Source organism: Python bivittatus, unplaced genomic scaffold, assembly GCF_059951505.1.
Source record: "Python bivittatus isolate LINGU-HERP-01145 unplaced genomic scaffold, Pbiv_v1 ctg000330_np1212, whole genome shotgun sequence".
NCBI classification, from domain to species: Eukaryota; Metazoa; Chordata; class Lepidosauria; order Squamata; family Pythonidae; genus Python; species Python bivittatus.
The window spans coordinates 51,555,774-51,580,908 of NW_028277058.1; the positions used below are offsets into that span (position 1 = coordinate 51,555,774).

Genomic DNA, 25,135 nt, shown 5'->3' on the forward strand with positions numbered 1-25,135 from the left:
GTTGTTTTTTTAAGGACAAAATAGGTGTGTTAAGCCATTTTTGTGCTAACTTCTTTTCAAACACTAAGTAATACCACCTTGTCAGAGTTGGTAATGTTCTGGAGCTCTAGACACTACCTGTAGAGAGTTAGGAAGATGACTTCAATGGAGATATGCAAGCTCCATTACCAAAGCAATGAGGGGAAAAATATATCTTAAGTCCACAACTAACGGAAAATATGCCGAAGAGGCTCAGAAAGACACCTCCCTAATTCACAGGAGTATAAGAAGCGGGGGGAGGTCCAGCCAAATCAGACTTGCAAGATTCTGTTATTATATCTCAATAAATGTAGGTTTAGCCTTCCTGTAGAGTTGATTTCCTGGTCTTGTCCACCTGGGGGCTGACACTACCAAAGTGGGACTTGGGAATTGTATATATCCTGGAGGCTGCCTAGCCTGGTATAGGATATATGTGATGGAGCTGAGAAACCACAGTTGATGGCTTAGCATGTTTTGTGAGTCCAACAAGTGATGTTTATTCAACAAACCTTGTTTAAACAAACTGTGGCTCAGGGCCACTCAGAGTCTGGGTAGTATAAGACAGCTGAGTTTCTATGAAAGCTTCTGAAATACTCTTGAACAAACTATTATTGTAAGTAACCCCATACTTACTTCATATTTATATACTGTGGTCAGTGAGTTCTGATATCAGCCCTGCCATATTTAACAGTTTACTTGCCCAGTTCTTGGAGTGATTTGGAGGGAAAAAAGGTCCAAGTCAGAAAATGAGAGCCCAAGTACATTTTTAAAGGACCACAAGCCATGTCCATTCCAAGTATGTTGGAAAACCAAGGAATGCAATCCATCCAGGGCCATCATCACCCTCTCATTGAAAGCACTGACTAAAGCCTCAGTTAAATTGCACCAGAACATCAGGAACACCCCTAAGCTCCCTCTGAAACCCAGTAGGGCCCATCAGGCAATTGGGGTGGACCGAACAAATGGATTCTATCTCCCTGGGGAGAACTCCAGAGCCACCAAAGAGTAATCTGATAACAGATGTTAGGATTCCTCAGTTCCAGATCGTGTCGTCATTGCTATGAGACAAAAACCAGTTCTAGCATGTGGCCTTCATTGTGTGTGGGGCCCTTGATGATCTGGGTCAGTCCCATGATTGCCATGATGGACATAGCCACCGAGCCACTTCAAATTCAGCACTCAGGGGAGGCATATTTAAGTCTCCTAGTACCTTCAGTCAAGGAAATGTCACGTCAATCTGGCCAGAGTTTGGCAGCTCAGGCTACACAGCAGAGAGGCCACTACAGTCCCAACCATCCCAACCATTACCTAGAACCCAGCATCACAAACTGGGTCTCACATTCTGGTATCTGTGTAGCAGCACCTCTGAAAGCCACAGGAATCTCCTGGATGGCTACAGCCACTTTCCGCTCCACGTTTGTGATAGTTGTAATTACAAAAGTCAAAGGGGACATTTCAAGCTGGTATTTAAGGAAAAAAACACACACAATATTTTGCTTAAATATTGGCTTATTTCTAGTGACTTTGGCAGCCATTCACAAATCAGTTAAATTATACTTAGTTTGTGGATGTCAGTGCCATATGCTTGGAGTCTAAAGAAACTGCCAGAAAAAGTATGAGAGAAATTGTGGCTGTAATTGATTACTCAAAGCCACTATTGATTTTCAAGCAGACCACAATTTCAAGGGCCAGTTCACTTGGGCTTTAGAGCCGCTTGGAGAATCTGAATCCTCAAGAAGAGGGGTAGAAGTTTTTTGAAAGATCTAGATTTTCCCCCCTGCCCCTTTGGGATGAATTTATTCTGCATCATACTCCAAATTTAACTATAACTGCCTTGTTGGAGGTTAAGTCTGTTCAAAGTTGCATTGGCTAGTGTATCAGAAGGGAAGGGTACTTTAATAGCATGTGGCTTGGCTGTCTACAGAATAACTGGGGTAGTTTTCATTACAGTGTCAGCTTATGGCACAGTTAGCATGGGGACCTTTAGAATGGATGTTGGACTCTGCTCTTAAAGAAACTGAGCAAAACCCTATGCCAAGCCAACTTTGGGTCAACAAAAATTCAATTCTTCCACATTTATACTATATACACCTTCTGCGCCAGTTGCACCCATTCCTGGATCATGAGGCTCTATTCACAGTTACTCATGCCCAGGTCACCTCTGGAATGGACTTCTGTAACATGCTCTTTATGCAGCTGCATTGGTTGCTGGTGTGCTTCCGGGTTCAGTTTTGTTTTTGACCTCTAAAACCCTACATGGCACGGGACCAGGTTATTTGCGGGACCACCTCTCCCCATTTACATCTACAGTCCCATCAGGTCTGGCAGGAGGGGCATGTTAGGGGTCCCATCTGCTAAAGAGTTCTATCTGATGGGACCCAGGAGGGGAGCCTTTTCTGTCACAGCACCCACCCTTTGGAACATCATCCCCCTGGATTGGCCCCAACCCTATTGGTTTTCAGGAAATCCTTAAAACATGGTTTTTCCAGCAGGCTTGGGGATCCCATGGAAATAGGGAGCCCATGAGATGGTTACATTGTACATAGGATGCTAGTCCATTCTCCTGTGGTCTTATTTATATTTGTGTCTGTTTTTAATTGTTGTTTTTAACTGTTCATTTTATTGTATGCCACCCAGAGTCATGTTTGTGAGATGGGCAGCTATATAAATTTGATCAATAAATAAATAACTGAATATAGTATAAATTAAACCTATGTTCACATATTGGTTGACTCACTGATATTGTGCTTCTGCTAGTCATGAAGAAAATGAGTTGCACCTAGGCTCAACCAACACCATTTTCCCACCTGTATTGGACTAATGAACGATTCTCTCTCATTGGTGGCTCCTAACCAGCCTTCTGTGGTGGCTACATGACAAGGTCACTTGATCCTTCATCTTCTTGCTGCACAAAGCCTCACTCTGAGGAAAAAGGATGGAATGCAGACCCATCAGGTGAGACCAGAAAGCCCTGCGGTGGAGCCCCAGAGGGGTGCTTCTGCTTTGCCCAAGTTCAGTCATTTACTGCTAACCTGAAAACCGTTTTTGGTGTTGCTACAAAGTAGTGATGAGTTCTCTTACAGTTTTATTTTCTAGATCCATCTCTTCCAAGCTGAGTTGCTACCTGAGGTGAGAATCCCACTTGGATTTACAGAAAAAAAAAAAAAAACTTGGAAAAGAAACTGTGCAGAACAGTCTGGCTTCCTAACAGAAGTCTAGCTTCCAACCATCCTTATATTTCAAGGAGGACAGCTGACATACTTTTGGCAGGTACCACCAATCCTGGAGCCAGCCATTAGTTTTATAACAGACCTGTGCCAGAAGTATGTATATGCATGCGTACAAATCTGGATAGGTTCTCCTTGGAGGCCTTCAGGGCTTTTCTCCAGGAGGGGATTCTGAAAGTTAACATGAAAGTGTTGATGTAGACAAAGAAGGGGGATCTGTGATTCTATGGGAGGCAGGATGGCACATTTCCAGTTCTGATTACAGTGAAGGGACACATTCAGAGTACAGCCAATGTAAGAGCAACTGAGTTCACTTGACTGAAGTGATGACATCATGTTAGAAAACCCTGGATGCTTTTTACAGTGATATTAACATGCATAGTATCTGATCTTTAAAAAATTGAGTTTTTCCTCATTGCTCTATGAAGAAGCTCTTTGGATACAGTGGGAAAGCAATAGCAAATGAAAGTAGGTGAAATTAAGAGATGCAAACAGGGGACTTTTGAGTGAGGGAATGGCAAGCTAAGATGTCTCCAAAGGATCAGAGATGGCACTTTGGCTAAGACTGATTAGTGTGGTGGACTGGTGACAAGCCCGGCCCAATAAGCCCTTATCCTCTGGATAAGGAGAGGACAAGAGATTGTCCACTTGTCCTCCAGATGGTTGCTCCTCATGAGGAGACTGCAGAACAGTGGTCAACTCATGGGTTTGAGCATGGGAGATGAGGGAAGCCATCAAGCTCTCGACTGCAATGGAGCCTATATGGACACTAGGTTCATCAAATCCCCCCCAAAAACACCTTTGGAATAGAACTATTTTGTGAAAAGAGCTAAGTGAAAAGAGATTTTCTGAGCAACAAGTCTGAAAAACTACCAGGTGAGTGATCCTTCATTCTAGAATAAAGGGGGAAAAAATTAACAATTCAAAGAATTTGAAGAATACAAAGTAAATGGCAAAAAGCTAGATAAGAATTTAATTCAAGAAAGTTTGAAATGAACTAAGGGACCAGACAAATTTGAAATATTGGATTTAATATTTGCAATATTATGACTTTTGCTTTAAGACTTTTGAAATGATTAAAAACAAAAAAATATCTTCATGGGAACATAAATTGTTTAGTCTTTCAGGAAAGAGATGATTGGCTCATTTTTTAAAACAAAGAAGCCAAATAAATTTGAGACAGACTGTGTGATTACAGAAAGGAGACACTAGAGGGGACTAAAGATTCCAGGCAGAGGAGAAAAAGAAGAAAAGCCTATTTTTTACTTTTGAATTTGATGACCAGCAGCAAAGCTTGCAAAAATGACAGATAAAGGTATTATACTGGAGACATTTCAAAGGTTTTTTGAAGAAATGGAAAGAAGCTCACAGCTCAGATGTCAGCAACAATGTCTGCTCAAGTGAATGCACTATTTAAAAGAGATCTTAAAGAAGAAGTGAAAGAAGTGAAAGAGAATAATTTGGAAGAATTTACAGATCGACAGGATAAAAAGATAAAACAAACACCAGCCTATGCAGAAATACCAGAAAATAAAATAGAAGTTGTGGAGTTGAAAACTAAAGTGGAAATACAAACGATCAGCCAAGAGATGAAAAACGACCTGGGTAATGACTCAGTACTGGATTTACAAAAGAGGGCTGTCAAAGTCGTGAAGAAACTCTCGAGATGAGAGAAAGAACATTTGGATGGAGATCAAATCCTACGACAGCATCTTAATGAAGCAAAGATTAAGAATGGTAGGAGCAAAAGAAAGGAATCTAACGTTGACCTGTTTGATCAGTGTTAAAACAAGAAATACTTTTATAAAGTTCTGGGAACTCTTTATGGATTTTTTGCTGATACTGGATAGAAACGTTAATGATTTTGGATTTGTAGTTGGATAAGGGTTGAGATATAGGAAGAAGTGATTTATATCATGTAATATCGAAGGGGGTAGAGAAATACTAAATTTGCTTGTACTTGTAAAGAAGAGTGGAAGTCACTTCTTTAAATATTCTTTTCTTTTTTCTTTCTGCACTTTTTTCTTTCTTTTCTTTATATTCTTTTCTTTCTCTTTGATTTCCATTTGCATTATCTTTTACTATTGTTAAAATCTTTAATAAAAAGTAATTTTAAAAAAAGAGATGTAAACAGCACTCCTCCCTCAAAAAAAGTTAAAGATGATTTTAGTTTGCTTTTCACTCTGCCCCCCCCCCCAAGCAGTTTTGCACCAGGCATATTTTCTACTCTAATTTTTAAATAATGCTGAAGTGATTGTGTTAGACTCAAAAGTGGCAGCTGTACAGTCCAAAGAGTAGGCTTAAAATGTTTAATGTCTAAGAATTTTAGGGCTGTTGTCCATTAAAACTCATGCTTTACTAACCTATTTTCTTTTTTTAAAATCCCATGCCACAAGTCTTTTCAGTGAAATTGTTTGGTTATTTGCTTTGTTATTTTAACCATAACTGTATGTTTCTCTAATATAATTATGGATAATGAAGCCTGCTCACATTAAACCTAGTTTTTGGAACCTCACTGAAACAAAATGAAAATGAAAATCTTAAACGTCAGCATGAAAATCAGATTGTTGGCTCATCTTACTGTTTGTTCAGTTTGATGGTAGCTCTCTAGGATTTCTGACAAGTGTCTTTTCTGTCATTACTAGTGGCTTCTTGGATGGAAATAAGCTGGAGATTGAACTTGGGGATTTCTACATGTAAAGCTTATATTTCAGGGTTGAGGTGCCGCAGATGTTCTAATGAAGTAGCATATATATCTGTGATAGTATATTATAAGACACAACAAGAACAACAAGAAGAACTCACCAAGAGTAGGGTCATACTCCCATATGAACCGCTTGGTCAGAAAACGTACGACGAGAGCTATAGGGAACAAAAATAAGTTCAAGTGAATTTATGACACAGAACAGCCCAAGTGGTTTAAATGAGTACAGTTTAGATAGATTCTCAGTTCAGCTGTAGTTCTCCAATTTGATACCCACTTAATATATTGGATGGATCCAGGCTGCTGTTAAAGCTCAACACACTAGGAAAAGTTTCTGTTGATGGATTGGTCTTTATTTTATGGAACAGAGGGCTGATTTTTTTAAAAAAAGCAATGTGTAAATCTACCCTTTCAATGCAGCATTGAAGATAGAATAGACTGCCGTACGCACTCAAATGTGTACTTTTAGAATTTGGTTTCAATGGCTTCCATGTTGAACTGAGCATATGACAAATGGGCTTTGGCTCTGTATACCCACGCGTTCCAGTTTCGATTACATTTTGCACAACATTTCAAAATATGGGCACGTTCTGAAACACGGATCTGACAGCTGATCTTTTGAGTTTTACAAACCACACTGAACATCCACATAAACCAGAATTGGGTCTGTAAAATGTAATTTAGGGAGCGTATAAATTAAATTTAAAGAATAAAAATTCAAACCTTGGAAGGAAATTCAAACTAGTTAATTGGTTTAATTTTTTCCCTATAACACCGTCTTACATTTTATTTCATTGCTAGACATATCCCAGGTTTCCTCTGAGGAGCTCAAGACAATATATTTCATTTTCTCCCATTTTCTCCTGACAACAGAGAAGACTGACCTAACTCTTTACCAACAGTGATTCAGTGCTCGCTGTATTTGATTTGTTAAAAAAAGAGAAATGAAAACATGCCATGGCTCTCAGCTTTTAGTGGAATCAAAGAAAGAACCAATAAACTCTAATAAGAACGCTTTTTCGTGCGTTGTGATCCATCATCAGAGGAGATTTAAAATCTTGTTACGAACATCTCTTAGTTGAATGAATCATTAAGTCTCAAAAAGTTCAAGTAAACACTCTTAAATATTAGACTCTTACTTCACCTCAAACCTTCAGCAGCTTTCAGAGTCTGCCTCTCCAAAGCTTGAAGATACAATGAGCAAAGACAAAACCTAAATTTAGGATCTGGAGTTTCCTCTTAAGATGATATAGGGAATATATGTCTAAAAGGATTTGCAAATGAGCTACAGATTGCTTGTTGGCTTTTCTTCTTATGCTCTCCCTTGGCTTTTCAAATTTTGATGGAGTTCATCAATCTTACTCACCGGTTCATTATCAAACAAACTGAGCGTTGCCTTTGGCAACAACTGGGGTTTATACCTGTAAGACAGCAGGTGCTATCACGAACATTTATACGAAAATCACCCTTCTCCAATATGTTACTTTCTCGATGTGTCCAACTACAAATTCCATCATCCACAGTAAGCACACTTTGCCTTCCACACGTGTCATCTAACACATCGGGAAAGCAATTCATTGAGAAAACTAACCCAAAGGCTATGTATATAAGAGCAACATTTTTAAAAAGATATACCATTGGGGGGGGGGGGGAGATGAAATGTCAGCTTCTAGCACCAATAGAAGAAACTCAGCACTTTGCTTGAATGTTCTGCCTGTGGTGTATGTTTATTATATTTATTCATGTTTATAATCAAGACCGCAGTTTCTTCCTGTGGATTGTTTACCCCTGAACATCCAAACAACCTGCTGTCTGCAACAGATGTATTTCTACACTAAACATCTTTTATTGTCAGTTGCAGAGACAGAGCATTTGCAGAGCTGTTAAAACACACTTTATGGATCAACCCCGTCACGGTATATTTTCCACAGTGGCAAGGTAATGTAGGATCCTTTTTCCATCTGATAGAGAGATGACGTTGCAGGACATTTTAAGATCTCTGAGGGAAGCCAGTTTCTCAAAGGTCCAGCTTTTCCAACCTCCTGATGAAAGCAGTTCGCTAAGATGTGGGACCACATGATATTATAGCCTTATTATTATCCGTACATTCACATGTTTTAAATCTTTTCTACTTCCCCTGAAAAGGGGACTCCTCTTCCTAGGGGATTTAGCTTCCCTGAATTGGCACAACCAATTTTATTCTCTGTGTGTGTGCGTGTGTGCTCTTTCTAAATGTAAACCCACATTATAGCAGTATTTTGATCTGTCCTATCCAGCTTTGAAGCCCTCAGTCCATAACTCGGTGCAACAGCCGAGTCACATCACATACTTGGGTGAAATTATCTACGGTTTCTTACTGAAATGGAGCCTGAGTCCATTTCAGAAATACAGCACGATCGATACATCAAAATCCCGAATGACAGGTGGATTTTTCATGGTCTCAGTGACAAAATGGCTCCTTTACTTTCTTTTGTGGTTTGACACATGGACATAAGATGATTCAGCCTGGCCCAGCAATTCCAATGCTCTGGGTTGTGTCAGCATGAATGTGGGGTAAAAATTATTATCAGGGGGCTCAATTCCTGAGAGACATTTTTTAAAAGACCTGTATTTAATATGGAATTGATTCTGGTAGAACGGAGTTGGCCTGTGTTTGGTTATTCAAATCAGTGTCCTGGGAACAGAAGCTTTCTCGTAGCTGAAAGTCACCCTTTTTGTGTTGAATGCATCATCCCATCCACCAAATTGTTTCCTCCCTGATGTGGAACACAGGAGGGAGGAGGGATCACCTGGTGGCCTACTTTCCATCTCTATTCTTCCGCTGTGATGTACATCAAAGGTTAAAGCTGGAATAACCACAGGGCAGTCCTAAGAATAGTTTCGAGTGGCTCTTGATATTGGTGTGCCTGTTTGATATATAAAGTAGACGTTTGATAGTAAGGGAGTTTCTCTCTCTCTCTCCCTCTGCCTTTATCCCATTTTGTGTTTTTGCCAGCTGAACTGAGTGGCATGCGTGCTTGCTCTGATCTGGATATACAGATTGACTGGGAGTATGCTGGGTGCAAGCTAAACTGGAAATTTACCAACAGTAATTTTCAAAATTTGCCCCCCCCCAATTCATGAGCGTGTTCTCAGCTCCTGCCTGCCAGGGGGGCACTTCAACTGCCCAGCTCTCTCCTCCTTCAGCTGACCAGCAGCGCAGCATAAAAATCAGGGTACCAGACAGCCTCCTTGCCCAACTGGTTTTGCAGCAAGTAAACTTCTCCCCTGACAGCCAGGGTACAATGAGTGGCCATCCTGCAAATCAAAATCCATCAGGAGAGAAAGGGAAGATGGCCCTGAAGTGCCGTGACACCTGGACTTCTGGAGAGGAGAAGAAATACCAGGAGCAGGATGAGGCAGAAGCTCCTGCTGATGGAAATCCTGCCATAGTTCCAGGAAAATGCTGCAAAGGTATCTTCCTGTTTCCTCTAGAAAGCCGCCAAACCTACTCATGGGCGAAGATCTTTGGTGCAGCTTGCGAAGATCTAGAGAAGCCCCGTAACTCGGAGCGGTGCAACCCTTCTGGGTGGGGCAGGGCTGTAGACAGATCCAGCCCACCATGCCATAGGAGCAATTGTGCACCGCGAAGGTTTCCGCTGTAGCTCCTCCCACGGCTTCGAATTAAAAAACAGAACATAACATGAACGATTATCTCTTCTTCGGGACTCACTGGTGTCCCATCCAAGGGATGGATGAGTGGCAAACAGCTGCTTAGTTGCATCAGTATGGCAGCATCTGGAGCTCCCAGTCTGTTCACTGACTCAGATCTGAACGATGCAGAATCGAAACATGAAACTAATTATTTGTTTCAGCTTAATCTAGCCAGTTATGCAAAGCATTCCTCCTTGCCCAGAGGCTTCCTTGACTCCTTCTACCACCAAGTACTTGTTACTTATCTTAATAATCTTTTAAGGGGAATTGTTTGATGGATGTGCTCCAGGCACAGGTAATATCTGTACCTACCAGCCCACCAGCCCTTTCCTTTTAATAATGTTTGCTGGAGGAACAGAACTGTCTGGCTTCTCCTTTCCTCTCTCAAATTAACTTGCAACGTGGGTGGGTGTGAGCTTGGTTAGATATCTGATCCTTTCAAAGCTCAACACCTTTCTGCTCCCTGCAGGAACCAGAGGGGACGGTTCTGTACAATCTGACACAGAAGAAGACATGGAAAACCAAACCAAAGTAGGACTCAGAGGAGATTGTTTCAGTCTGTACCAACCAGTTTTCAGCATTCCATCACACTGTAAAGGGACTTAGTGATAGATATTCATAATTCTAAATGGCTTGGATTTCCAGACACCTCTCTAATTCACTGAACTATAAAGAGGAGAGGAGGTACAGCAAATCACATTTGCAAGATTCTGTTACTATAGTCAATCTCAATCAAAGTAGTTTTAGCCTTCCTGTGGAACTGATTTCTTGGTATGGTCTATCTAAAGGTCTTGACATCAGTTCTAACAATCTGTTGTATAGACTCATGTGACAAGAAAAAACCCAATAACCAATAGCTGTTATTGCTTGCACTGAAAAAAAATCCTCAAATCATAACCATTCATAGGTATGCTATGCAAAATTTCCACAGGAAGTAGAGCTATTCCTGGTCTCTCCATGATATTGACCCAGTGCTGTGATTCAGGCTTAGCTGCTATTTCTCCACACCTCATTATCCCACTCAGGGAGCTTTTTCCAGCTAAACAAATCCCGCATATAAAGAAGCCCTACAAAACTGATTCAATCTTCTATTTCTCTCATTCAGATTCTTTTTAAATCTTCTGGAGGAGAGAGAAGGTCTGAATATGTCTCTGATGTGAAGCACGTCAACTGCAAAGATGACCCAGACATTGCTGTTGTCAGTTAGAAAGTGAGTATTATGCTGTTTGGGCCAAGAGACCTTCACCGCTTATGAGCAAACTCCAAGAAGAAGTCTAAGGTGCTTTATGATATGTGACCTTTGGGCTCCCATCACAATTTTCTGACATGAAAGCTTTCAACAGTAAAGGAAGCTTGAAAAAAAGTCTCTCCCTTTATGGATAGCAATTTTTATGGCTTCTTCTGCCCCTAAGCATTTTCCTGTGCTTAATGTCCTTCAGATATATTAACTAATGGGAAGTCCCATGCTGGCAGTCATCTTCTCTAATGTTGGTTAGGCTTCCTGTAAAATCTGACTTCACTTATCATTTTACTTCATCACAGCAAGGCAGGCAGCAACACAAAGTAACAGACTCTAGCATTATTGTGTCCTGTTCTGGGCACAGCTCCAGAAGGACAGTGACAAGTTCAGAGAGCGTTCAGAGAAGGGGCATCAAGAAGGTGAGGGATCTGGAAACCAAGCCCTAGGAAGAACAGTTAAAAGATCTGGATATCTTTAGCTTACAGAAGATATGACCGAGGGAAGGTAGGCTAGAAGGCTTCCGATATCTTACGCTGTGGTCACACAGAAGGAATGTGTGACTCCTATTCTCTATTGCTTCAGGAGGAAGGACCAAAAAACAATAGGTTAAGAATACAAGGAAGGAGGTTCAAGCCAGATATCAGGAGGAACCTCCTGATTTACTCAGCCAAAAGGACAGATACCACACAAAATGATGAGTTCTCCTTTACTAGAGATTGCCATACAATGGCATGTGTCAGAAATGCTGTGGTGGGTTCTGCACTGAGCAAGGCATTGGATTGGATGACCTCAAAAAACCCTAGAAAAACTCTATGATTTTATGTGTTTTACATTCAAGGTTGTCTTTGGCTCTAGCCATTCTTAGGAAATAAAAAAGGTGGTTGCCTGCAATCTAGGGCTATACTGGAAGCCCTAGACCAGTGTTTCGCAACTGTGGCCACTTTAAGATGTGCGGACTTCAACTCCCAGAATTCTGGGAGTTGAGGTCCGCACATCTTAAAGTGACCAAGGTTGAGAAGCACTGCCCTAGACTCACGTGCCCAGTCCTTACCTGCCCAGAACAAAGAAAGTAAACTGGGATCATAGGGAGTATATTGGCACAGGAGCAACGTTACCTGTTGGTCTTTTGATGAAACAGTGTTTTCTATCATGGCACCCATTTATGAATCAGCAATCAATATGGCAGGCATTTGGTTAATCAACCACCTTCTCCTAAAATTTCAAACATGCCCACCACACAAAAAGCTTATGAACTGTTTGCCTTGCATGAAATTATTAGACTCCTACCACAACTGTATAAAATGTTTGGGCAATATGATCTATTTAATTCTTCAGAAGGAAGGCTGGGGCTGCAAAAGAACAGGTGACCTAAGCCATGTTTAAGGCTACAGGCATCCATCAGAACTGGTCAAGAAAGTCAAGATGACAGTGATTACTGCACCGAGCCCTGCCCCTTTCTTACATGTATTACATGGGGCCTTGATTGCAATTGCACTGTCACCTTGACTTTTTTGGCCACCCTGGAGATCCTAGTTTAAGGCAGAGATGAGATTCAAAAGAATTAGTAACTTAGGGGACAAGCTAATGCATGCCTTCCTGGGAGTCAGATGCACTGATCATCTTGGCAGATCACAGGATTATGTGGCAATGTTTTCAGCCATCACACCACAGATACTTCAGCAGCAGAACAATGTCTCTTGCCTTGGAGGCTTAGCTCCTTCTCCCCCCCCACCCCCAGCACCCATTTGCAGCTCCTCAAGCAGAGTAGGCAGTTTTGACATTATCTGCATTCTGGAAGGTGTAACAGATGCTTAAACCTTCCGAGTGCTTAACATCTCAACCCACATCAATAGGGCTGATTTCCCCCACCCTTGGGGGAGGGATTATGGGGCAAACTGCCCCCATAACCCTTCCCAAACTCTAAAGGGGCAACCATTTCAGCCCTACCCATTCCAGGGCTACCTTGATATCACTGGCCAGATTCCCTGATCAACATTTCAATTGGGCAGGACACATAGAAAAAGTATGGCCCCAAAGCTCATCCTGATTGAGCGTGTTAGTGTACCAGGCACCTTAACCTGTCCACTTTGTCCAGTGACTCTCAACACACAAAGCCATCAAATGTTTTTTCTGGGACAAAAAAATGCCAAAAATGCTTCTCTCTGTCTCTGGTAATATGCAGTAAGACACTGAAGAGCAAGTAAACTGATGCCCAATGTTGAGATCCCAAATCACCCGTCTTGTGCCTATCCCACTCAGTGGAACAGTAAGTCAAGAAACTTGGTGTGACTTCACAAGGCAGCTCTCTTTGATTCTTCAGATTTTCCTCCAAAATAGGTAATAGGGAAGGCAAGGATAAACGATTTGCTACTCTTTCCTCCCATTCCCTACTCTTGTCCTCTGACTGATTGATTTCGAAACGTGTTGCCATAATTCAGGATCCCGCCTTCCCCAGAAGCTTCTTTCCTCTTCTTTCAAAAGGGTTGGCTACGCAGGACATTTGTCCTCACAATCAACCAGTCTGCAGTTGCATCAAATTTCAGCCAACAAGCAAAGGCAGATTTTGAGTCCATTACTCTGCTGGCTTCTACTGCAGTCAGAAAAAGTGTGTGTGTGTGTTGTTAGAGTTAGACAAATAAAGCTATAACTTTCATTCCCCTTGAGAGACCCGTGCAGTCTCAGGGAATTCTGAAGAGGGGAATAGAGACAAAAGAAGCAAATTAGAAAATGAGGAAAGCAATCTTAAGTGCAGGGAAAGGAGGGATCTTGGTTTTATTGTTTTGTTGCTGCTGACAATACAGCACTTCAAACGTGTTGCTGACTCACACCAGTCAGGGAAAGAGGTAGAAGGATGATTTTCCTTTAATGATTTCTAAAGGGGAGGCAAATTAGTTACATTAGCTGCATGCCGATGTTATTCAGAGCTCTGTCTTGGGCCTGGTAGGTAAAAAGGACCTGCAGATTCCAGCCTGTCTCTGGCCCATTCCTAGATGATTAATTTGCAGATGCACTGCCTGTGAGAGATCTGTAATGCGTTCGCTTTTCCATGAGCCTGGTCTGGGCAAAGCTCCTTTAGATAGCAGGGCACTTTTGCCACAACAAAGCCTCTCTCCAGCCATTGTTTGCTGCAATTTGGAAAGTCCCAAGAAGGCTGCAAAATTCTGCATATTGATCTGGAAAGATTCACTAAACACTATGGTATATATCAGTGTTTCTCAACCTTGGCCACTTTAAGATATGTGGACTTCAACTCCCAGGATTCCCCAGCCAGCCATGCTGGCTGGGGAATCCTGGGAGTTGAAGTCCACATATCTTAAAGTGGCCAAGGTTGAGAAACACTGGTATATATACTGTGTAAGAGTGATGAATAATCCTGTTCCCACACCTCCATTCCACAAAAGAGGTTTCTGTGCTCAAGGTGAATTTCTTTGCATTTATTTATAAAGCGTAGGTTGGGAGATTCTTTTATTGTTGCAGTTGTTAGAAAGTGTGGCCACTGGAGTTCTTGCTTTCTGTGATGTGTCTTTTTCAGTCAGCAGCCTACCTAGCTTCCCACACTTCCCAGTCTGAAAAAGCTCAATGAGAATTCCTTTCTGACTTTCCTGGGATTTAATTGAAGCAGGAGAAGCCAGGGAGGCTGTACATCACTAACAAAATACTCTTGTCTCAGTAGAGAGCAAAACGTGGGCCAGCCACGACTAGGTTCCAAAGCTAAGTAGGCCTAGTTAGCAGTTGGATGAGAAACTGCAAAGAATTCCCAGGGTTGTAGGTCAACTGGGAAGTCAAAAAAACTTTTTTCAGAATGGCAAACTACTTCCAAAATGGTGCCAAGAGAGCAACATGGATGTGCCCATATAGTCACCTGGAGACAAGGTACATTTGAGGGAGTATTTTATGCTTATTTTAGCCTCTTGGTTGCTGAATTTTAAATATTATTTTCCAAAGATGGGTGTGCCCTTTCAAGTAGCAATATTATTGTGATGAACTGTAGCTTTGGAAAGGAACGTTTTTGAGGAGGGTGAAACAGGTGATACGGGGGCTTGAGAATAACACTATGAGGACGTATCTTGGGATGTTCAGTCTGGAGAAGAGAAGACTCAGGAGACGTGATATGAGTGTTCTGGTGAATAAGAGGGTGCCATAGGGAAGATGGTCAGGAACTCTTCATGGTCACAAAAACTAGGACCAGAAATAACAGGTATAAGTTCTAGCTACTTAGATTTCATTTAAAGAAAACTTTCTGACACTAAGCAGAACAAATTACCTATGGAGGTTGTGAGTTGTCCCTCTTTGGTGGGTTTTAAGAAGAGATTGAACAGCTACCACTGGTTTTCCTGTAGACTGAAGAGGGTTGATCCTTCTGGTCCCTTCAGTTTCCCAATTCTATGATTCAATGGTACAGTAAAATACAGTTTCTTACATGCATCCTTTGGCCACCTGATAGCTAAGATAAGTATCAGAACTCATATTTCACCACAGTTTTGTTGGATTTTTCTTCCCCACAAAGAAATGCCACAAAGGATGCTTTGGAGACCTTGATATTTCAGGGGTTGGAGATATATCTTGGTCCAATCCAATCAAAAGACTTGCATGCATACAGCAGCATCCTACCTCTTTCATGAAGGTCCTGCTGAGATGCAATTATACTCCAATCTATTTGAAATGCCTTTGATTTATTTGATGCAGCTACTTTCCAATCTGATCTGCTTTGTGAGGGTTTTCTCTTGGAAAACAGGCTCATAATCAACAATATTGGCAATGATAATTACTGATACTGTTCATATCAGTATCACTACCCCACCATAATGTCAATCTGGGACATTATAAGAAATTTAAATGTAATTTTAATTACCCACAATGTCATCAAACAAACATTGCAAGCAACGAAGATGGTAAGTGTCCCTATGCTGCTCCAGAGCATAGCTACTGTTTACTATAATGGTAGGAGAGAACCCACTAGAAGAAACTTTGCCAGCTCCCTCTCTGTAAAGCTTGAGTCATTCTTGCTGTAGAACCTCTTCTTTTAAATGACAGTGTTACCTGGAAGGAAGCCTCTCTAGTTTATTGGAAAAGCAAAAGTATTCACAGTTAATACAGAAAGTTCAGGATGTTGCTTCCCCAAATTCCATAACTTCCTTCTGGTTTAGGGGCTTGCAACATATTACAGCTGTGCAGTATTTTGGTTCTGTCTCCAAAAAGGGGTTAACTGTGTGCCAAGAAATGACCCAGCTGCTTTAAAGAGCAGCAGAAAAGTGTGGGTTCCAAATTCAATTTGAAGTACTGCATGGCCTACTATCTGTTTATCTGGGAAAAGTGGTTCTCACATGGTCTGAAATAAACATTCTGTTAGTAGAACAGGCCATTATCAAAGCAAGGTACAGATGGAAACTGTATGTTTCACCCAAAGGGGATTCCCTTTTAGCCCTTTATGCACAAGAAATGTGAATGTTTATTTTAGTACAAATAGAGCTCGTGTTTGATACGCAGCAGTCACTTGCCTGTGTGTGGAGCTGGCCTCAGCTGTCAAAAATGATAAACATGGAAAACTGCCACATAAGAGGACTACACTGATCAACTATTATTCTGAGTGCATGAAGTCCATATGACTATCCAAACTTGCACCTGCTTCTAAAGTAGTATAACTCTATTCAACTCTATTATTTGCTACATGCAAATTTGAAGATAGCAACATGTGTATGTAATTTCTGCCAGCAATGAGGCTATTTGGGTGACCTATATCCCATAGTGGCTGTTTGCAGTGATGAAAAAGTAACTTTACGACCAATCCTCACATTTATGACTTTGCAGATCTGTAAAATGAGGGAAAGTTGAAGTAAGATCATAAGCACAGTTGCGGTTTCACTTAAGGACCACTTGGCTTAACAACTGAGTTGCCGGTCCCAATTGTGGTTGCTAAATGAGCACTATCTTAAGACACCAGGCTAGAAATCGGGAGACTGTGAGCCCCATCTTAGCCACAAAGCCAGCTGGGTGACCTTGGGCCAGTCACTCACTCTCAGCCCTGGGAAGGAGGCAATGGCAAATCACTTCTGAAAATTTGCCAAGGAAAATGGCAGTAAGATTACTATATGTACAAAGATGGGAGAGTATTGAAATTCCCACAATAGAGGAATGGATCATAAAACTGTCAGAATTAGCAGAAATTGCAAAACTGACCTATTTGGTCAGGAAGAAAACAACAAGTGCTTTTTTAAAAGACTGGAAACCTTTTATGGACTTTTTACTAAAGGAAGAAAAAAGCAAAATGATGATTTATGGATGTAATGATTTAAAAAGATGAGGATTTAACATGGGGTTAAAGGGATTTCTGGAAGAGATAAGAAGGAGGGGAGATGATGGGTTTGTCAATATCTGTTGAAGAGAAGGTCAGATGTCATTATTTTTATAGCTTTTCTTTCTTTTTCCTTTTTTCTTTCCTTGCACCCTTTTCTTTCTTCTTCCTTTTTTTTTTATCCTTTTCTTTAGATTTGTCTTATATTTTGTGTAAAATCCTCAATAAATATAAATACATTTTTAAAAAATGGAATCTCGCCAAGAAAGCTGCAGGGACTAGTCCAGGTGGTCTCCAGGAGTCAAAAACTGACTTAAAGCCCCCCCCCAATGACAAAAGCCCATTAATTAGAGCTACCAGATCTGAGCTGCAAATAATTGGATGACTGTTAAACGACACCAAAATGTTGTCGTTTCTGTATCTCTTTGCTGCCAGCTAGCAGCCATTTGGATTTGGGCAACCCAACTTTGGTAGCCCTTACCGCTTACTTGCTGAATGAATTATTGAGCAATTTAGGGCTCAATCTGCCCGAAGCAGAGGAGCGCATGAACTGCCACTCCATAGATGACACTGGTAGCACCCTCCAAGAGGAGCAGCAGTTGCGTTACATCAATAAGTCTGTTTTTAATGAGATTTCCTGGCAGCCTGAAAATTGAAAAGGGATACCAGGCATCTCTAGCCACCAGGATTCGTTCAAAATAACATCTCCCCCAACACTCTCTCTTTAATAGCACGGATTTGTTGTGTTTTTTTCCCTTTACAATGAGTCACTTCACACTTTATGTGGCACCAGAGGTTCAGCAGCACTCGCTGTGGCAAAAGCAGGTTAAATTATGAAGAGGAAGGCTCTCCTCCAAACACACAGTGACGCAATGGATGCTCGCCGGGAGCTGCAGTCAGTCACGGCTGTTGGGCGCACGTCTGCTGCGCATCTGGTTACCCACATTTTCCTTTCGCGCATGTGTATTTATTTCAAGAAACCCTTTAAAAAACCAACACTTGATTTTATTATTCAGTTTGATGCAATCAAAGGAACACTCAGATGGTCTGCCGTCAACAGAATGCCAAGTGACTCAGTCAGTGTGATCCTACTGTTTAATACCCAGCTTTCCCAGCAGCTTCTAAAGATTTAGACTTCATATCCCATGGCTTCGAGCCCCACTGACGATCCTTCGGAAATTAGGAAGCCGCAGGGGAGCACACCTGCACGGCACCAGATGGAGAGTTAAACATTAAAATTGCATTCGTTTCAGTTTGCACCCAATATTGGAAGATACCTCCCAGTTCTTCCTAACGGCTAGCTAAATGTCAACAGTTTTGTACTGGAAATGGATTTGGGACCTTGGCTATGGTGCGCCCTCCAACTGGTGCCTTCCAGATAGGATCAGACCACATCAAAAAGTACACTAAATTGGAGAAGGAAGAGCTGTGGTACAGCATTCCTGAATTTGCAGCTGGGGCTTTGGAAAATATGCCAGGACAAAAAAACAAGACAGGGACTATTTTACATAAAATAGATTTCCATTACGGAAATTGTTTTCACTGGAAGCCAATGGCCTGTTTTAGGAGTTGAGTACAGTACTTGAATCTATAGCAGGAGTCAAATTGCAAAAATTCATGCCTGATATAAAATACTTCAGCCTTGTCAAAAATCCTGAAGCTGCGAAATGCTACAACCTTCTCGGCATAAACATCATTGACAGATTAATTCTAGAGGAAGATACGTCTGCTTTTACATATCAGTATATTACATTTGTCGTGCAGAGTGATAATCACAAACACTCCTGTTTGTGCAGAGCGCAGCAAAAACTCCAGGAAAATATTAGCCATGAAAGCAAACATATCAACAGCTATTCACAATGCAATGTCCATTTCTTGTTTCCCAAAGAAATCCAGTCAGAAAATATATACTAACTGGTGTTTATTGATAAAAATGCAAAAACTCCATAAAATACAAATATCATACAAAATATAAAGAAAAACACATCTTCTCATTATATTGTAGCATACAAGACTTATTAGCAACACAAGCTTAATAAAATCTCTAGCTACAAACTCTTAGAGAAGAGGTACACTACTTGGTAATTTGTTACAACTACGTAGCCCATAAAACCTACATAGTGGCTAACACTAAAACAACTAACAACTACTCTGAGAGGCTGAACATTTTCCTCTCCTTGTATTATAGCTCTATGCCACCCCCACTGGGTACCTAGCATACACATGCCAATAGGTGGCAGTAAATAGCACAATACACAACACACAATAACAGGTGTTTTTCACATGATCTCTATAGCCAAAATATTATTTGTTATTGTTGTAAAGATAACGGGATGAATCCTTTCCCATGAGAATGAAAATCCTGACAAAATTTGGCTCCACTGAATTCTTTTAAAAGGAGCTTAGGCATTTCCCAAATAGGCAAGGACAAGAGGGGAAACTGATTAGGTTCGTTTGGCATTTCACATTAACTCCAAGTCACCATGTTGATGTAGCAATTCTCTGTATTTGCAACAACGACTAATAATACTTTACAAATCCTTTGTCTCTCTCTGAAAAGTACCATAATATATCTTAAAGAAAGGAGGGGAAAAAACTGGATATATTTAAGAAAGTAGCAACATGGAGAAGAAAGAGGAGATAATCATATATAATTGTGTTGAAAAACGTATTGGATGATTTTCAGCCATTTATAATTTTTTGTCATAATTGTTTCCCTTAATTGGACATGCCTAGCACTGTATTATCGTTTCCTTCCATATTTTCCTCTTTTATTTGTTTGCTGGTACAAACAAATATATTGTTAAGTTATTAAATAAAGTGAATAATTTTTTTAAAAAAAATCAAGAATTGGTATTATTTTTATTTTTGGATATGCTAAAGACTCAAGACAGAGGTAGTGATTTTTCTATAATCAGGACAAAAATGCAATATGAACTCAAAGCATTTCTTTAAAAAAGGTATTTTATTTGCATTTGATTTCCTCTTTCTCTTCATCGCCATCTATATTTCTGCATTAGCACAAGCACCTACCCAAAGCCTTCTAAATCCAGTATATGTACCTTCATCCCAGGATATAAGCTACCATGATTTGTTTGTAATCCTAAATTAATTCAGCCAGCATACCCTGCTTTGAGTACAGGAGGTTATAAAAGCAGTTGTAAGAATGGCAAAAATAATTTCTATGAGTCACAATTTGAGAATGCCAGGCTGCTGCCTTGCTACAATCTTTGAGAACAAATAATGTTCCATTTTAAGCAGGGGTGGGGAACCTACAGCCCCAAGGCCAGATGTAGCCCATGATCTCTCCGGTTTTTCACCTCCTCAAGCCTCTCCAGCAGCTGAATGGAAGCTAAAATTTCCCTCCACATTAAGGCAGGACACAACCCAAACTTATAGAATGAGCATTAAAAGAATCATATCCCAACTCAGAGGAAATGGAAAATCCCAGCCCCACACATGGAGTGAAGTGGCCTGCTGTAATGGGATGTGGGAATGACCTTGGGAGACAGGAGGGAGAGCTGCAAACTAGACAATGGTCAGACAAGTGGCAGCTGAGTCTGCAAAAGAAATCGGGGTGTGGTAAACATCTCAGAAGGGACCCTCCCTAGTTTCTTGGACTGTAAAGGTGAGGGGGGAGAGATGTACTTTGAGACTTACAAGATTCTGTTAATGTAACCTTATAAGAAAGATAGAGCTAGTACTTCTGGGCGTGCTTCTTGTCTGGACTACCGTGCAAGGCTGACGCCTGCCTGTTTGTTCACCATCACACTGCTGCAGTCTTCAGCCCTACACAACCTGTGTGCCTCCAGCTACCAAAAGGATGCTCATCTTTAGCATAGGAAGCATAGCAAACTCTTACCTGTTTTACAAAGCAAAGTCTTACTTTCCAGCATAAATTACAAGCAGAGAAGAATCTCAGGGGCCATTCTGAACCTCAGCACCTCCCACACTTTGACCAATCAACATTGATTCTGATGGGCTCTTCAAAGTTGCCCTGCTAAATTTCCTACACCCAACATCTTAAATATTTTGTGTGGGTGAGGAAATATCAGCAAGGCTATTGAGGTCTGCGTTAAGCTAGACATCAGCCTCCCTCTGTTGTGTGTGCTTGCATGTGCACACTATAATGTAGACTGGCTTAGAAATTATTTTTGGAGAAGTGGCTTTTGGCTTGTATCTATACCAGGAATGAATGAATGAATGAATGAATGAATGAATGAATGAATGAATGAATGAATGAATGAATGAATGTCTGGACTGTTTCCGTCAACCCATTCTGAAGTGGTGTTCAAGAACAATAAAAATACACAATAAAAAGTAATACTACCAGCAATTGTAATTAAGAGTGAATCGAAATTATCCAATTGTAACTGTTAAGAGTAACAATCACAATAGTAATAATACTACAGTGGTACCTCGGGTTACGAATTTAATCCATTCCGTGATTCTGGTCGCAACTCGATTTGTTCGCAACCCGAAGCAAATTTTCCCATAAGGTTCAATGTAATTACTGTTAATCCGTTCCGGCGTCCGCGGACCACGCATCAAGGGTGGAAAAACAGCCGTGGACCACGCGGCAGGGTGAAAAAACGGCCGTGGACCACGCGGCAGGGCAGACAAACAGCTGTGGACCGCGTGGCACGGGCGGAAGAATGGCCGCGGACCGCGCGGCAGGGTGGAAAAACGGCCGCGGACCACGTGGCACGGGTGGAAAAATGGCCGCGGACCACGTGGCACAGGCGGAAAATGGCTGCAGACCACATGTCACGGCGGAAAATGGCCGTGGATCCGGTTCGTACCCTGAGGCGGAGTTCGCAAACCGAGGTAAATTTTTGCGGCCAGAGCTGGTCGTAACCCGAAAAGTTTGTAAGCAGAGGCGTTCGTAACCCGAGGTACCACTGTATTCCTGGTGCCAGGAGCTCTACCGCCTTTGTTCCAAAGGAAAAGCCCAGTTTTTCCAAGTTTTCTGGAAGGCCGTGAGAGTGGGAGCAATTCCTGCCTCAGGGGTCAAGCTGTTTCAGAAGAGGGGACCCCCCCACCGCCCACAGAATGCCCCCTTTCGCCCCCCCTTCTGTTGATGCATGTAGATATCCCTCTTTGCCCTCAGATTGGGCAGGTAGAATTATAAGGGATAGATGATCTTGAAGATAACAAGATGCCTTCCTCATCTTGGTGATTAATCCAACATGAAATAAGGGAGAAAGAGAGTTAATGAGATGATGCCTTAAAATAAATTTACAAACTTATTAGTCATCCAAGAGTAAATGAGCTACTACAGGGTTTCCTTTGCTATCACTGTTGTACTAGCAATTAGGAAACAAACAATTCAAACAGGCTGCAACCAGACATTTCCAACTCAATTAAAAGACTCACAATGTTTTCATTCTTAGTAGGAGTCATCGTGAGCAGGAGCACAGCTGTCTGGAATGTTGTCATGGTAGGGCTGGTTGAGGAACAATTTATGGTCTATTATCCTGATTCAGCTAAAGTTCAGAATGCAGAATGCAGAATATTTTGTGTACCTCAAATAAGCAAATGTTGTTTTTTGTCATTGTTTCAATAACTATCGACAAAGCAAATCAACTTATCAACCCCACTAGGTAGACCAGAGCAAGAAATCAACTTCATATGAAGGCTGAAACTATTTTTATTGAGATTGGCTATAATAACATAAACTTGCAAGTCTCATTATGCTATGTTGCCGCCGCCTTCTTATACTTCAGTGAATTAGGGAGGCATCTTCCTGAGCCACTTCTGAATATTATCTCACTGTTTTCGACTCAAAAAATGTTTCAGTTCCTTTTGCCTGGGTAATGGTTCCTCTATATTTCCATCCAAGTTATCTTCCTTACTCTCTGCACAGCATTCCCTAATCTGTGGTTCTCCCACAGTCCTGGCTGGGAATGACTAGTGTTTCAATCCAACACATCTGGAGAGCACGCTTAAAACTTTCTTTCTTATCACAAAACCCAACCTTCAAGTTCTTGATCATATAGATCATGCTGCTTCAAAGAGGGATTAGCCACATAAGGTCAAGATGGCTATATGAAACAGCGAAGTGCCGTTTTTAACAGACTAATTGGAATGAAGGAATATCTATTATTAAATAAGGTCTTGCTAAATTGGATAGTATTCACCAGGGGTGATTCACATCATTGACATCATTACACAAATGACATCCATTGCATTGATTTATATCATTTGAATAATGACATCCTTCCACATATGATATTAATCAGCGTGGAAAATGGGTCAGCTCCATGTGAAGTCTGTTCCATTGCAGTCTGGTAAATCAAGGTTTCACTGGGTCTCCTTTGAGATGGTGTATCTCTGAATACCATTTGCTGTCGGGGTCCCCAAACCAGACCATGGTTGTAAACCTTCAATTCCCCAACTCACAGAACTAACTAGACTACTAGCCTCAAACTGGGTAAAACACTCGACAAATCATGGCTAGATAATCAGCTTTACTGCCGGTTAAACCAAAACCATAGTAAACAACTGATTGCCTCTGTCAATGTCAAGATGCAGTTCCATCTTATATCCACAGGAATGTAAAACTGTTGTTGCTGCTCCCTGCCTTTCCCATGTTTCAAAGGACTTTTTGTCCTGTGCTTCATAGCTTTGAAACCAGGTGGGTGTTGACATAACTGACATCTCTACTGATGAATGAGACAATGTTATTGTCTTCCACACTTTTATGTGGCTGGCTATTCCAGGAACTGAAAGCTAGGCTAGATAGACCTTTAGCACAATTCAACAAAGTCTTTTTATGTTCTTCACATTTAGTCTGAGGATCAGCCTTGGAGATCATTTCCTGGAAATTCTTGTCCCTGCAAAAGAGGATGCAGTTTTCCTGCCTCACCTTGACACTGACAGAGGCAATCAGTTGTTTACTATGGCTTTGGTTTAACCTGCAGTAAAGCTGATTATCTAGCCATGATTTGTCGAGTGTTTTACCCAGTTTGAGGCTAGTAGTCTAGTTAGTTCTGTGAGTTGGGGAAAGTTCAGGTTGCTTCTGAAGGTTTGAGCATACTTATTATGGCAGAGAATGCTACTGTTGCTTTTATCATAAAATGTTAAGAACGTAAAAATTGAAGAGGATCTTGGAAATCATTGATTCCAAACCTCTACACTGGTGCAGGAATCTACTTCTGCAGCATTCCTGACAAATGGCCATTCAGCCTCTGTTAAACCACCCAGCCGCCCAGAGTCCCCCGTTGTGGGGAGATGGGTGGGGACAAGTCAAATAAATAATAATAAATAATAATAATAAACACCCCCCAGAAAAAAGAGACCCACCACCCACCTAGACAGTATTATAGCTTCTATGCTTTCATTATTAAGTTGCCATCATTCTATAGTTTTCCTGATCTTAAAAAAAGATCCTAAAGGAGAAGTTCATCTACAAGGTATTTTTGAGATTTATTAAATATTTGGAAACTCAAAGTGGCTGAAGACTGTTAGAAAGATGACTATACAGTGAAAGCCATTTATTTTCCATGAGGATGGGTGTTAAATAGAAAAAGGCCTTCTCCTGTTTACTCCTGCATTTGCCCCTTTCGCCATCCTTAGAAGCTACATCTCTAATTCCAAGCCTTGATTTAAAAATTTACTATTTTAATATGGTTCTCATGGTCTTGCTTTATCTTGTTTTTCATCCATTTCTATATTTTTTAAAAGGTGCTTGCTACCTTGAGCATTCTATGAATGAAAAGGCAGAATATACATTGAATAAATTATATATATATGTATACACATACATACATACATCCATACACACACATACTGTACATCCATACACATACACAACACTTATCTCAAGTGACAGGGTTGGGAATTATGCCTATCCAATACAGTTGGAGTCCCACTGTTTGTCAAAACAGATAATGCTAGGTTAGATAGGCCTAGGCATCCATACTTTTTTGACGTGAAACCTGAGGCCTCTAGGCATTATG

The 25,135-nt window shown here is 41.1% G+C and overlaps 1 protein-coding gene and 1 long non-coding RNA gene across 4 annotated transcripts in view; one reads left to right on the forward strand and one right to left on the reverse strand.

Annotated features, from left to right (window-relative positions):
* The window catches only part of LOC148215974 (uncharacterized), a 40,423-nt gene extending 29,153 nt beyond the window's left edge, over nucleotides 1-11,270 (forward strand). The window contains exon 5 of the long non-coding RNA XR_015796280.1: nucleotides 10,748-11,270. This is a non-coding gene — a long non-coding RNA (uncharacterized LOC148215974). The remainder of the gene's footprint in view (nucleotides 1-10,747) is intronic.
* The window catches only part of RERG (RAS like estrogen regulated growth inhibitor), a 111,969-nt gene that overhangs the window by 14,821 nt on the left and 72,013 nt on the right, over nucleotides 1-25,135 (reverse strand). For all 3 annotated transcript variants that reach the window (XM_088141307.1, XM_088141309.1, XM_088141308.1), the window contains one exon: nucleotides 6,051-6,107. In XM_088141307.1, coding sequence (XP_087997433.1) covers nucleotides 6,051-6,107 — 57 coding nt within the window. The remainder of the gene's footprint in view (nucleotides 1-6,050; nucleotides 6,108-25,135) is intronic.